The 14,977-nt window shown below is 38.3% G+C and overlaps 1 protein-coding gene across 2 annotated transcripts in view; it reads left to right on the top strand.

Annotated features, from left to right (window-relative positions):
• The window catches only part of ATP8A1 (ATPase phospholipid transporting 8A1), a 221,380-nt gene extending 214,319 nt beyond the window's left edge, over positions 1-7,061 (top strand). For both annotated transcript variants that reach the window (XM_018564825.1, XM_018564824.1), the window contains 3 exons: positions 1-91; positions 4,348-4,439; positions 6,129-7,061. The exon at positions 1-91 is cut by the window's left edge and continues 1 nt beyond it. In XM_018564825.1, coding sequence (XP_018420327.1) covers positions 1-91; positions 4,348-4,439; positions 6,129-6,226 — 281 coding nt within the window. In that variant the 3' untranslated portion in view covers positions 6,227-7,061. The remainder of the gene's footprint in view (positions 92-4,347; positions 4,440-6,128) is intronic.
• The last annotated feature ends 7,916 nt before the right edge of the window (positions 7,062-14,977 follow it).

Raw genomic sequence — 14,977 nt, 5'->3', positions numbered from 1 at the left:
TAAAGAGAACCAGTTTTAAGAACTTGGTTGATGAAGTTCAGGAGCTTGAGGCTAAATCACAAGATCCGGGGGCTGTTGTACATGGCAAAAGGTAAGATGCATTACTGTTGATTTTTGAACATTAGTGTACAAGACGAGATCTGATTTTAATAGTAAATTGTGCAGAACAATTTTAAAAGTTGACAATTTGCAACCACAGCAATCTAGGCATGGTTTTCTTTCCTGTAGTGATCAAAAATATTTAGTCAATTTTAACAGCTCTAATAGCCAATACAAATCCAAAGGAAAAGGCCAGCCTCACTCCTAAGACAATTTAAATTCGAATACCTTTATTCATATGGACAACGTGAACAGAGAGTAGTCCCTACCTGGGACCTCCTCCTCTGAATTGTAGAGCTCTAATATCCTACCAGCAAAAGTGTGCCCATTCTAGAATGGGCACAGTTAGGGAAATTACAAACAATCTAAAATGTAAGTTGGCTTGCACTATAAAAACTTACAACAAAGTTAAATATTTTGATACCTCTTGCCAAGTCTTTGACTTTGTAAGATGATTATACTGACATACTGATTATGATATCAATATAATCATCTTACCAAGTCAAAGGTGAAAGATGTTTGGATCTTTTTATATTTAATAGATAAGTGACAGTTGAATATTTTATTAATAACACAGTGGAATAGAATTAAAAAAGTCAGAATATTTACATCATGTTTTTAGTGACACTTTAGAAGCTCGGTACATATTCGTTGTTTTAACTAAAGTTTACTGTTGCTCCAAATAGTCAGAGACATTTAGTGAACCTTCTATAACAAAAACATCTGCTTAGAGCATCTAAAGATGACTTTTTATAGAAATGTAGATTTTAAAAGCATACATTATTTGAAACTTAGCACTGGTGTTTCACAACGCCATTATTCTAAAAAAAAAAAAAAAAGTAATGCGTATTTTAGAACACTGTATAGGATGATAGTCAAAGCTGTAATTGTAGATCGTAGAGTATGCAGGTTTATTTGAAAGAATAACCAACATATAAAAATATTTCAAGCAAAGTATGTAATATGTTGTTTTGAGTGCATTCTGGATTTGTCAAGATGTTTTTGAGCATGTCTGCATTGTCCTAACTAGCTGTAGATTAATAACAAAATTTTCTGTTGTAGTAAACCAGCAGCTGCTATTTAGGGATTGCTAGAGTTTTGTGGCATGAAACAAGGAGCAATACAGAGCTTACAGTAGCCTCAGGTATTGTTATATAGGATAGCATGGGTAACTTTCAATGTAATTATTCAACTTTCTGCACCCTGTAAATAGTACATAAACAGTGTTTTTCTCTCATCAAGAAGACCTATAACCCTTTCAGAGTGGGGGATATTAGCAGTGATGGCACTACATTTAATTCACTTACGGAGTACAGAATTGCATTACCAAAAAAACATCAGAATGACTTTGAGCCATACAGCCCGAGGGATCGGAACACATATTTGACAATGGCTTATCATTTCCCTCCTAGTGATATCCAAGTGACCCTCCCCACCCCCGAGTAAAAATACATAGTGCACGCATCAGTTTATGGTGATCCCAAACCATATGCAAGTTATCTTTTTTAAATCAAAGAATAATTCAGTTACTCACAATATATTGGATCTCATTGGTCTCTTTAGGCACTGATGACTTAGCCAGGGCCTCACAGCACGTCACCAGTGTCTTGCATAAAGATCTTGTCTTCAAACTGCGAGATTTTGCAAAATCTCACAAGATCATGGGGAGGAAAAGGATTTTTTTGGCAACATGTAGACAAAAAGGTTTCGGAGTAGAGTGCTGAGTGCACAGGCAGGTATCTGCGTCGTCATGGGGGTGGCAATAAAATCCAGGAAGGGAGGGCAGAGAGAATCCTCTGTCCTTGCCCAAAAAGTGACCCGAGTCTAAAAATGTCAAACGTATTTTCCACAACAAAATCCTGCATTTAGAAGTAAACATTTTGGTTTTTAATTGCCATTGCCATTTAAGATTATTAAAGGTGGCTTTTTATTATGTATGATCCAGATGAAGTGTATGATCCAGATGAAGGTCCGCTTTAAGGGTGGAACCAATAAACAGAAACATTTTTAAAAAATGCTTCTTATTAAAAGAAACGTTAAAAAGACAAATTCCATCACTTTCAATCTACTCTGATCCTAAGACCTAGAAAAAGGCAAAAAGAAAACTTTTATAGGGCTGTTGCCACTTTTTCCTTCCATTGGCTAAATGACTCTGCATGCTGGTGGTAAACCAGAAATATCAGTGTTGGGTGAGCTCAGTGTATTTAAACCCAAAAACAAAAATCACCACGCTTTATTCCAAACCGTGCCAATCAAATTGCTTGGAATGTTTTTTTCGATGATTGAGATTAACTTTTATTAAATGTGTGGGGACGCTCGCCTGTGGTATGACATTTTGGTGATGCGTAGACTGGTGGAGTGGGGTTCCCACACATGGAATTATATCATATGGCAGCAGTTCAGAAACGTATGATAGACTGAATGTATCAGAATAATACCAAACTATGGGTAGCAATTGTACAAGAGGCTACTCCAATGCCTTTTTTCTATTCCATGGGTTAGTCCAGATAGACGCCCCGCCAGAAGAACACTATTGCCGCTAGTGCTGGATTTGCTTACAATATGGGATAAGGCGATTCATTCCCTTAATGTGTCATCCTATGGGGCCCTCTTACACCCATCTTAGGCAATCCAGATTTTCCTCCCGGTAGGAGCTCATTAAGGTTCTTGAAGTGGACTATCTCGAAACCATCTCCAATTAGACAAGCGTTAACGAAAGATGGATTGTGGCCCCTAACAGATATAAGTACAGAGGTCTTATCAGGGGTACGGTGGTTATTGTACCTCTAATTCAAACATTTCTTCATGTCACGCTCTGTAAGAGGGAATTTGACGCGTGAATTGACAGTATTGGAAGATTTGTGTGTAAACGAGGGAGGAGGGACCTATAATATTTCGGTACTATATATTACTGAAACAGGCATACCCTAATCGCTCATATTATACTAGAATGTGGGAACAAGAATTGGGAAATAAGGTCTCATTTAGATCCAGTATTTTGAGTCAAGCTCAAGAATTAAACTTTAAAATAATTTCTAGATGGTATAGATACCCGACCACCTTGCACAGAATTTATCCAGCTACATCTAAGCAGTGTTGGAGATGTGGACATGAAGAGGGAAATATGCTACATATCTGGTGGTCGTGTAAACCGATTAGACTATATTGGGAATCTATAATTTAATAAGTGATCAGCTCATTGAGATAAATTGGCCAGTAACAACAGAAATAGCCTTGCTCTCAATTATACCGAGAGATATCAGGAAGGGCAAAAGAGGCCTCTTGCGACATCTTTTAGTGGCAGCTAGAACATTGATACAGCGATATTGGAAACCATCGGCAATACCGCAGATTATAGTGGGTTTGTGAAGTTCATTTTATTATGAGCATGGAGGAACGTCTCGATTATTATTCAGGATTTATATGGTGCCAACAGTTTGCACAGCGCTTTACAATATAAGGAAGACATTACAGTTACAATTCAAGACAAGATGGTAAGGAGGGCCCTCCCTTTTAGATTGTAAGCCCTCATGGGCAGGGCCCTATTTACCATTGTGTCTTGTATTGTAATTATAATGTCTTCCCTATGTTATAAACCGCTGCGCAAACTGTTGGCGTAATTTAAATCCTGTATAATAATATTTGTGTGCACTTTACCAAAAACGTATTCAAGATCACAGTGCATTTATGTGAGCAGGAACTATTGTAAGCAGAAGTTGTTGTTTTTTTCCTCTCCTGCAATGAATTCCTGCACAGTATATTGCATACATGTTACACGTTCCTTAAGGAATTTGTGCCATGAGTGCTTTATAGTTTCTCTCCTATTGCAGAAAATTCAAGCTAGGTGAAAATGGTCATTCATTATAGTGATAGTCCCTGGAACCGTGTCCACATTAAAAGACTGGTAGGTTTTGTCTGGCAGCATAACTGCACCACAGACAAGTCTGGCAAGGGTCAGTAATGGTGTTTGTGGACATAGGGGTTATTAAAAAAAAAAAAAAAACCTTCCATCAGTCCTAGTGTGGTATTTCTCAATATCCCGGTCTTGAGGCTAACCTGTCACTTACACACAGATGAGGCCCTCATTTTGCAGGCTGTTCTTTATACAGGAGGTCATGCCACAGCAATGTAAAGTAACATGTTATTTTGTAACCAATTACACATGACTGTTAATTTTAATTTGTTTTTTTTTCTACTGCCTGTCATAAACTGTGGCTTAACCTTTTACATCTTCTGTTCTGTACATAGTTTAACAGAGAGAGCGCAACTGCTGAAGAACATTTTTAAGAAGAATACAGTCAACATGTATCGCTCAGAATCTGTTCAGAACAACCTGCTCCGTAGGTTTTACACTTAAATTTACACTCATATTAGTTTATGCCAAATATAAATCTGCTGCCAAGGAATGTCATTATATGCTCCTTATACAAGTATTCTGACTCAAACTGGCTATACACTGTTATATTTTTATTATTGTTATATTTTTAAAAATATAACCGATTTCTCCATCCACGCTAAACAGTGTGGATGGACGAATCTCATGTTGTGTCCCTTGTATTCACACAGAGACAGGTGTGCTGCTGTCAGAATGCTGCAACAGTGACAGCAGCTGATTGGCTGCCATCACTGTTTGCCCAAAGATTTTCCATCTGGCCCCTGCGATTTTCTGATTAAAGGATGCCGGGCGGTAGGATGCCAACAGGCAAATTTCATCCAGTTCTTGGTGTATGACCAGCTTACAGTTCACACGAGAACTTCATTTATGTTGCCTTGAATGGCAATATGCAGGAAAAAAAAGCATTATGTGGGATTTTTCCTCATTATTGGTGTGAACTGGTCCTCACTTCCAACACTGAAATCTCAGCCAGAGTGGCAAATGGAATGGCTGAGATCATGCGCAATCAGATGTTGTTCACAGTTGCCATAGGAAAGGGAATATTTGGTTGGACAGAAGTTCTCCATGTTGCTTGATAATAGGTTCATCCTAACATTAGAAGAGCATCTTATTGATTCACATTTAACCTGTGTAGGTATGGCCTGATTTTAGTCAGCAGCGCTTGAATCTGTCAGATTGCTTGTTAATACTGCGCTGTCTGTCTCCACAATTGTTCTATAAGAGACTGTACCACTGGAGGCCTGGTCAAGCATTTTGTTGACACAAATGCAGCAAAATGCTTGACCAGGCCTCCAGTGATACAGACTCTTATAGAACATCCAAATGGCTGAGATCATGTGCAATTAAATAGTTCAATTTGCCACACTGGTGGAGATTGCAGTGTTGAAAGTGAGGATGAGCAGATCACTATAATTGTCCTTGTTACCACCTAGTCTGCCTATATACGGCCCGCTTCATGAGCTATTCTACCGTTCTAATTAAAGCTCTTTAAAGTGACTGTCGCATTCTTAAAACAGAGAATTAAAGGTATCCCTGCAAAGAAGAGTCAATACTCACTACCTCTCATTGCTCATGCTGCCAACCGCCGATCACTAACTGTGAAGCACATTTCTGGAAGTGTTAGGTGGTTCTGCAAGCTTTGCTTCCTCCCTCCAGCCCCTGTGCCCCTACTGTGTACGTTGGTGGCAAAGGTCCAGCGGGGTATAGCGCATCCAACGTGAAGATAGCAGTCACTAGTGAGGCAGTGCATTTTGCTCATGTCCTAAAAAAAAAAAAACCTGTCACTAATTAATAGATCTGTGTCCTTGCCTGGTAGTATAGAAAACATTTACCATTTGAAGTCCCTGAGTGACTCCAGTCTTATATTGAAGAAGAATTTGCATCAATCCTATTAAGTCCTTACATGCTTTGAACAATAGTAGTTTCGGCCTGATAATGCTGTCATCGTCACACATCTAATCCCATGAGCAGGTGTTGGTCTCATTTATAAATGAATTCTAATGGATTTGATCATAATATCCCCATCCCCTTGCTAATGTTTTCTCTACTCTTCTGTTACCTTAATAGGTTCAATAAGCAATAATGCAATGTGGCAAATGTCCTATTAGTCATTTATCCTTCTCCTTTTCTACAGATGGTTATGCCTTCTCCCAAGATGAAAATGGGATTGTTTCACAGTCTGAAGTGGTAAGAGCATATGACACCACGAAACAGAAGCCAGAAGAATGGTGAAATTTCTGTGCACTGGAGGAGACTTGTGAAAAACAACCCTGACATATCAAAGCTACTATTCAGGTTCTAAAAGATCTGTGGTGAAAACTGTCTCACAATTAAAAAAAAAAATAAAAAAAAAAAAATCAACGTAAAACAAGTTGTTAATGTCCAAGCTACCATAAAAATTGCAAATTAGTTTAGGCTTGAAGACTAATACTTGTGATAAGTCTTTGCTTAGTCAGGAAGGTGTATCAGTATTATTGATTAGTAATGAAGGAATCTCTTGCTGCCTTAATAACCAGCAAGGTTACTACATCCTTACCATCAAAGAGCATCATTCTGGAAGACTGATGTGCCAGCTGGGAAACTCAACTGGAGTCGGAGAGCACGAAACCGTAAGGCAAGACACGCTGAGCTATATGACTGCTGCTTGCGTCATTCTGGAGGGTTACGTGTCAAACTATTTTAATAAATACGTTTGCCAAAGAAGTCAATGAGTTTTTGTCGACTGCTAGAGTTTTTTAAGACCTGAAGAGCAGTAATACATGTATTGTTCAAACACGGGAAAGAAGATGTGGAACCAGAGTTTGTGGGCTCCGTTCATTTGCTGTAAGGGCACTTGTTTTTACTATCTGTGACATTTTACACCTTCAGCCTTATTCATGCTGTTCTGTTTATCTTGTAGAGTAAAATTTAAATGCTGCCCTCCTGCTTGCTTGTATGTATTCATGATGCAAGCGTTGATGCGTGTCTGTTAATGCCTATGATCGTCATGATGTGATACGGCATTGTTTCATGTTTCCTTTCTTTGAAATATCTCCTTCTGTGTGGCACATTTGCACTTCTGTTAAAATCCTCCACATCCTTCTTCGTCCTTGCTTTTTTTTGCAAGAAATGTACATACTTACAAAGTTTCTAAAGGTCTTCGTTTTATTTGGTTAAAATTGTAGACTTTCGTAATGTCTTAAATAGGAGAAATGTGTATTGTTTTCGAAATCATGTAACTGCACTTAATCATCGTATTGTGTAACCCGAAGACTTGTTTTGTGTTCTGCACGGTGGTTAGCAAACTGAGATTTTTTTTATCATAACTGTCAGTGGAACTCTTGGTTCGATATATACAATAGCTCACACTACAATAAAACAAACCTTACTGCATACAGGGATTTTGTACAGACAAATCTGTACATATTCGTGAAGATCCCTGCTTTCCTCTTTGCACTATTATTGTAAGAAAAAGTTTAAATGCAGAAATAACTTTAACAATGGGGGGAATTTCTGGGCCGCTATAGGAGACTAACACTGAAGGTTAAACTGCTTGGAAAGACATGAGGATTGGAGGTGGAGCAGAAGCAAAGGTATGATGTGTAGGCTCCATGTCGGCCTACATAAGCCAAGCCTGTCCTGTTTTTGTTTTTTTTTAAAGCGGGGGTGACATCTCTTTTTCCATCAATGGAGAATAACACATCTTGGGAGAAGTGTGGCATTTTGTGACTTCTGCTCATAGAAGAATAACACATTCTCCATCTGGAGTTTTCCCAAATTTGGTTCATGTGTTGTCTTCACAAGAAGGGTCTCTGCAAAATAATTTAATACTAACTGAGCCTGCTCCAAGTAAACTATATTTGCAGCATAATTCAATCTCATTAGACTACCCATATGCATACATAAAATTGTACAATTCTTCTGGTCTGTACCAAAAATGGCATCTGGAAAAATTAGTAACTGATTTACAGTTAGAGATTTGAAAACTTGGCAGTCTTCAGTCTGTACAAAATACCAAGAAGTCACCGTCACCTCACTGGAATCTTCAGCTCTTTATTTTAGTCTATCACTGGACACTGAAGATTCCAGCAACATCCTGATGGCTTCCTAGCATTTTAACTTTGATCTTGCGGTACCACCGTTTTGTTGCTATGAGCTCTCCTGGTTGTTAAGAAACCTGATCTTTGGTGTGCAATCATGACCTCATAACTACACTCATTCTGTACAGGTCCACTTCAATTTGTCCCGTGCACCAAAAGCCCCACTTGCCATTACCCTTAAAGTGACGCTAAACTCGGGTGTTAAATCTTAAAAAATGCTTCATTCTGGAGGGTGGCTACTTTTGTTCCCCATGGTCCTTGTGTGTGTTTTAAAGTAGTCCCCACTCCAAGCTCACTCCTGTGATGGACTACAATCTCGTGTTTAGTTTACTAATTTGTATTAAGATTGTAGTCCATCACAGAAGCGAGCTTGGAGAGGTGACTACTTTACGAGGCACACGGGGACCATGGGGAACAAAAGTAGTCACCCTCCAGAAGGAAGGACAATGTCGGCACCAATTCAGAAATGATTTGAGTCTCTACAGCCGAGTGATACACAAATAAGGTACAGTTTTGTTATTAATTGAGGTACTTGAATGCATTTTTAAGATTTACCTCCTGAGTTTAGTGTAACTTTTTAATATCGTCATCCCAGTTTGCCTCCCTTTTATGGGTATGCATTTGCTGGTAAAACTTTATCCACTCATTCATTGTGTGTAGCCTAAGGGACTAGCTCCAAAAATTTAAATATTTTTAGTGGCGTGAGCTTTTAATACTCAAATTTAGTTGTGTGAAGTTAGTCCAAATGAGCCTATTCCCAAAAAACAAACCTATATTAAATACACTTGATTATATATAAGATAAAGTGCCTGCACATTCTGTGAACCTGTATGTGTTGGTTACCATTCTGCAGAATATAACAGACTATTTTTTTTCCAACAGAATTAAAAAGCACTTCAGTTCTATTTTGTTTTTCATTGTAAAGCATTGTTTTATTTTAGCTCAGGACTGTCAGAATCTCAGCTATTCTTTGTGCTGCAAAATTGCCAGTCATTTCTGTTCTTTAACCATCATTAGCACTGTATTTATTTTCCAATTTAGGTACTGAAGTGTTCATCAAAACATACACAACTCCTTAAATTCTTCAAGTATCATCACGTGAATTTACCTAAGACTTGGAGGAATATTTCCAAACATTTATAAATTTGATGGGAATACTTGATACTGTATTGACTAAATGTATTTAAAACCAATAGATAGTTTTATATACATGTATGCTTACTTGAGGGGTTATGCCTATAGAAAGCTATCAAGACAATGCTTGTGCTTCTATAAAGGGGAAAATACAAGATGCATTTAAATTTTTAATTTTATAGAATTAGTAAATGGCTGAGATAGTTTTAAAAAGCATTGCACATTTATATGAATACTAGAATGCGTTTGTATTTCCTAAGATCTAAGTACCTATTGTAGTTCCGCTGGTGCCAATCAAGTATATCTCATCCATAGTATAGTTTAAATTGAAGTATGTCAACTAAGTTTTATTTGAATAATTTACACCAGCTTGGGTATTTTAATTATTCATATGCCTTTCTTAAATCACTTTATTGGTGAATACATTAATTACACCTAGTTCCTCAACATATTTGATTTAGTTTTTTTTTTAGTACATTTTACATGGTTTGAAGGTAAATATAAATGTACTAATGAATATTGATGTAATGCATTTGATTGAGTCAGGAAAAGCCACGTTGCTTATTTGCAGTCTTGATTCTAATTTAAATAAGTAAATACCACCTATGACTGGACTGATTTTACGTTGTTCAACCTCATTCCTCCATGCCTAGCTTCTATGTGACTTTCTGAGTAGAACTTCACTTGGCCATTAGATTAATGTATCTTCTGTGGCTTACTGAAAACTCCTGTGGTTGTGTTGAGTGTACTACTTCTCTGTCTGCACGAGTTAATATTTTTAAAGTATGATGCTTTATGATTATATTTGACTAATGTGAACCCTGTAACTGTTTTTCGGTTGATATGAAAGCTTGCACTATGCTTTACTACTGTATGCTTTGAGAAATATCATTTGAGATTCATTAATTTTCTTTTTTAAAGGTTTGACACCAGATGTATTTCATCTGCTATGTCTTTTCTTTATATCCGTTTGGCTAACTTTGTAAACATTTTAACATTTTATGCCCTTTTTATGTAAATATTAGTTATAGACAATTTTTTTTTTTAATTGTCTGGTGCAGTTTTTTATTTTTCACGGTAGAAGCCATAATAGAACATTTGTTTTAATTTTTTTTTTATTGTGGCATCAATGGAATGGGATGTGCTAAAATATGTTCCAGCCATTAACTTATCGCTGCTGTAACTGTGGACTGTGATGCTGCATGAATGAAGTTGTTTCTAGATGTTTGTGTTGTTCATGCCTCAGGTTTTTTTGTGTTTTTTTTTTTTTTTTTTATAATAGGTTTTGTTGTTGAAGTATAGTTATTCTCATATTTTCAGTCCTTTTAGCTAGCAAAGAAAAACTTGAAGTACTTGGCACTGAATTTCTCATTCTATCCTTTTTAATTTATTTTTAATGCAGTGTTTTGTCTTTTATTTTGTGAATGTGCATGATTAACACTTTATATTTCAATGTTCTGTCTCAGTTGTTTCAGATTATTAAAAGTTATCATTTAAACTTGAATAATTGTGTCTTTAATGCATATCAAAATTGTGTAGTTTTGTTCTTGTTGTTTTGGATTCGTTTTGATGCTTTATATAGCACCATACGACTTTGTATGTCATTGCAAAAACAGGGAATGTATAAGAGATACTTTTTTTGATTTGTTAATTTTAAGGTTTTTTATTTAACTGGGGGCCAATTTCTAAGCGATTCTGCTTTTAAGTTGTTTTACCTTTTATAGGCAGTTATTGGTCTTCAGAGCTAGGATTACACATACCCTGTGTATGAATTCTGTTTCAGCACATGTGTCACAATGGACAGGCCACTTTATGGTACTAGTGCTTCATCGTAGGTGTGAAAGGAAAGCCAATTGTGAGGTTTGTCTGTAGGAAGACCCCAGTTAGAACCTTTTAACAGGGCTATTTACTAAAGGATGAAGAGTTTGGAGAAGTCAGGAGAAGTGAACAATCTAGGACAACATAGCTGAACTGGAAAGGGAGCTGAATTAGAGAATTTTTCCAAATCGGCTATTTTATCCTAGATTGTTCACTTCTCCTGCCTTCTCCAAACTCTTCACCCTTTTATGAATAACCCTGTAAATGTTTAGACAGTACAGTGTCAGGTCTTTGAATTCTGGAAACCATTAAAGGGCTGCCCCCCGGTTTTAAAGGGTTTTAAAAAAAAAAAGTTTTTTGCATATATCTACTGCTCTGTAGCCGTACATATATGCAACAACACCTGAGGGTTTAATAACACTTTAAAGCATTTTATTAATTTTTGGTTGGAAAACAAATGACACTGCAAGACAATGACACTCTGCACATATACAACAATGAGTACCTACCTGGACCAGCTGCAGCTCTCCTCCAGAATGTCCTCCCTCACAGCTCCTGATCTCGGTGCCTCCAGCTCCAGGCTGCCACTCCCTAATCTTTGCTGACCACGCTGCCAAGACATCCTACAGCGGGTATCCCACCAGCTCCCTCGTCAGGTGCCTTTCTAATTTTTTTTTTTTTTACTTTTTTATCACTTTTTTATTTCATTTTTAATTTATTTTTTATCTTACTATATTTTACTTTTTATAATTTTAATATTTTTTTACTTATTTTCTTAAATGTTTATTTTATTATTTTTTATCAATTGTTATTTATTTTATGCTTCCTCTCTCTCCTTCTGGCCGCTCTGAAGCTGCAGCGGCCGGGAGGAGAGGGAGCGATGACAGGTGTGATCAGAGCCGCCGCGGCCAATCGTATTTTTCCGCGGGCGGCGTGCCATCCTCTTCTCTCTGGACCCCCCTAACTGGTGGACCACCAGATCGCGGTCGCAAGTGCGACCGCGGTAGTTCCGCCAGTGTGTGCAAGTGTAAGTATGCTGATGGGTTGGGAAGGGGGAGCAAGACTTTTTTCCTAATTGTATATTCTACTGGTTCCGAAGGAGATATATCTGTCAATTTTAAAACACATTAATAGTTCAGACGTTTGTGGCAGTTGTACAGATCACGAGTGTGATGGTGATGGTCTGGTACATTATTTTATACTTTTGGAGAAGCACATGTACAATTTCCTGAACCAAGCATGTGGCTGATCAGCTACCTTGAAACCCCTGCCTCCTTTGCACCTTTCCATAGGAGCTCTTTTTGCTTAGCATGGAATGCAACGGAGAGGTGTGGATACTTCATACATAGTTGTGGAAGATACCATTTTCTGATTCTAGGACAGGGATGTCACGGTGCAACTGGTTAGGCTCAGAATAGTGTGTGCTCCAGAATTCGGAGAATAGATTCCGTATGAGGATTAAGTGTTCTTCCTTCCCTTAAAGTAAAACTGAAGCCATTTTTTTTTTTCCGTTTTGGATAGAGTAAGGGAGGGTTATAATACCTGTCAGTTTTTTTGCCATTGGGGATAAATCCCATTACTTCCTGCCTGATAGCCACAACAGGAAGTAAAAAGGAAATTACTCCAAATGGAGAATAATCCCTGTTGGTCAGAAGGACCACCAGAACTAGTGTCCCCATTAGATGAATTCCTAACTATTCCCGTTCTGACGACAACCCACAATTTGGGATTTTCTTTCACTTTGAATGATATGTCATCAAGACATATAGAGAGGGTGAATTACCCCAATGGGGGGGCACTTGTTTAAAATAAAATGTTGAAGCTGCCTTTCCTGACCTTCTGAAAATTCTAGCTGCCTGGCTGTCATACTAATTCACTAGGTTCAGTAGCTGGAGTCACAAACTCTGAACAAATATACAGACCAGGAGTTATAATTGAACTGCAAGCTCATTCTAGGAATGTGACTCAGTGTAGGAGCAGGAGACTGCCAGGCAACCAGTATTTTCAAGAGGTCAGCAATGGCAGCCTGCATACTTCCCAGTACTGTGTGTAGTTTTCAGACCAGAAAGGGAGAGGTGAGAAATGAATTGCAGCCATTGTGCAGAAGACAAAGTTTCATATATAATAAACAAATATGGCTGCCCCATAGTACATATATATTTACAAACCTTACAGAAGAAAATAAAACATTTAACACTCACTGATATTATTATTTACATTGACGTGAATCTGTGATCTCTTAAAACAAGCTAATTGGGCAGCAGACATTGAAAGAAACCTGCAGTGGTGCCCACATGTACACTCCTATACAGCTCCCCGAAAGCCCAGAAACCAAAAACCTTTGTCAGACGCTCTCTGTGGTCTGCCGCTGTCATAATATTGTTTTAATGTGAAGGATGTCCCCATAGGAAGATTTCCCCTCTATTCCTGTTCTGGTGGCAATTTGTAGATTTACCCTCCCTTTCATTCCCAATAACATTGGTTATCAGGACAGTTAGATAATGAACTCTCCCAGAAAGCAATAAAAGCCTGGCTTTCTAAAAAATAGTTTTACCTTTTAGCAATACTTTAATTCAGGGACAGCAGTGAGGTGGGTGATCTAGTTTGCATAATAGTGTCCCCTGAGCTCCAGGTCTGTGTACTGCTGGGTACGTAAGGTACATGGCACCATCTCTCCATCCTACATATGTCTTCTGTCCACTCCACACTTTTAGGATGACCCAATGTTTACCTGATCACATTCACATATACTGTATATGATAAAACAATCTGTAAAAAGACTATAGTTTCCCCTCTTAAATACTTACAGTAATGTACACGCTGTAAAGATATGTCATTCCAAAACCAAACTTTTCTATTTACTTTTATATTATTACAGAGCTACAAACAAATGGTTTCAAATGCCCCCGCCCATGTATTTACAGTGGATCCAGGGTACCGGCTTAACAGGGTTCATGTTGAAGCACAACTAGGCAAAAGCGAAATACCCAGTTCAAATCTACAACTGTTTGCTGTTTTACTTGCCAGAGGTTTAGAATTTTGTCCAGCCATTTATGTGATGCACACAAATCTCTGCTGGTCAATAAGGTCAGTCTGCTACTTCCTGAGTGATCTCATGCTCACTGGATAAAGGAGAGGATAGAAATTCACTGCCCAGAGAGGGGGTGGAGAGATAACACAGGAAGCTACATGTCACCTGTCTACATGAACTACTGTCACCTGTTTGGCTATGTAAAGTAGAAAATGTGTGTAAAGCTGGCCATACACCTATAGAATTTCTGCCGATTTTCTGTGGTCAGATGGAAAAAGTGCAACAGATTCCTCCATCTACGCTAAACTGTGTGGATGGAGGAATCTCCCTCTGGGCCAAGCTTCAGTATCTTGCTAGTCGGCCCTGCTGGCTCTCAAAACACCTGAGCAATGCCTGCATGCAATCAGGTTGTTCAGGTGTTTTGAGAGCCAGCATGGCCGACCAGCAAGATACTGAAGCTTGGCCCAGTGGGGAGATTCCTCCATCCGCACAGTTGAGCGTAGATGGAGGAATCTGTTGCACTTTTTCCATCTGACCATAGAAAATCTGCAGATAATCTATAGGTGTATGGCCAGCTTTAATCATAAGACTGGTTGAATGGAATTACTAATTAGCAGGTAAAACCGTAAACTATATTCTGCAGTTTGTGGTTTTGCGTAAAGTACAGATTCACCATTATCTAAACAGTAAACTTCCCCAGCCCTCCTGAGCTGAACTGCACTAACCCCTACCACCACCAGCTTAATTACCTCTACATCACAGTTGTGGTCTGCTCTAATACTTCTTCTGCAGAAATGTTCTCTTCAGCGCTGGCTACGCCTGTACAATGATTACCAATAAACCATGGATCTCCAATCTCCGTTTACGGCTCAACGCTGTATGGCCAGTAGTGAAGAGAATTTCTTTGCAGAGAAGGGGGGC

This window comes from Nanorana parkeri, unplaced genomic scaffold, assembly GCF_000935625.1.
Source record: "Nanorana parkeri isolate BGI_ZX_2015 unplaced genomic scaffold, ASM93562v1 scaffold24, whole genome shotgun sequence".
Lineage (NCBI taxonomy): Eukaryota > Metazoa > Chordata > Amphibia > Anura > Dicroglossidae > Nanorana > Nanorana parkeri.
Note: the sequence above shows the minus strand (reverse complement) of the source record. Positions and strands in the feature narration are given on the sequence as shown.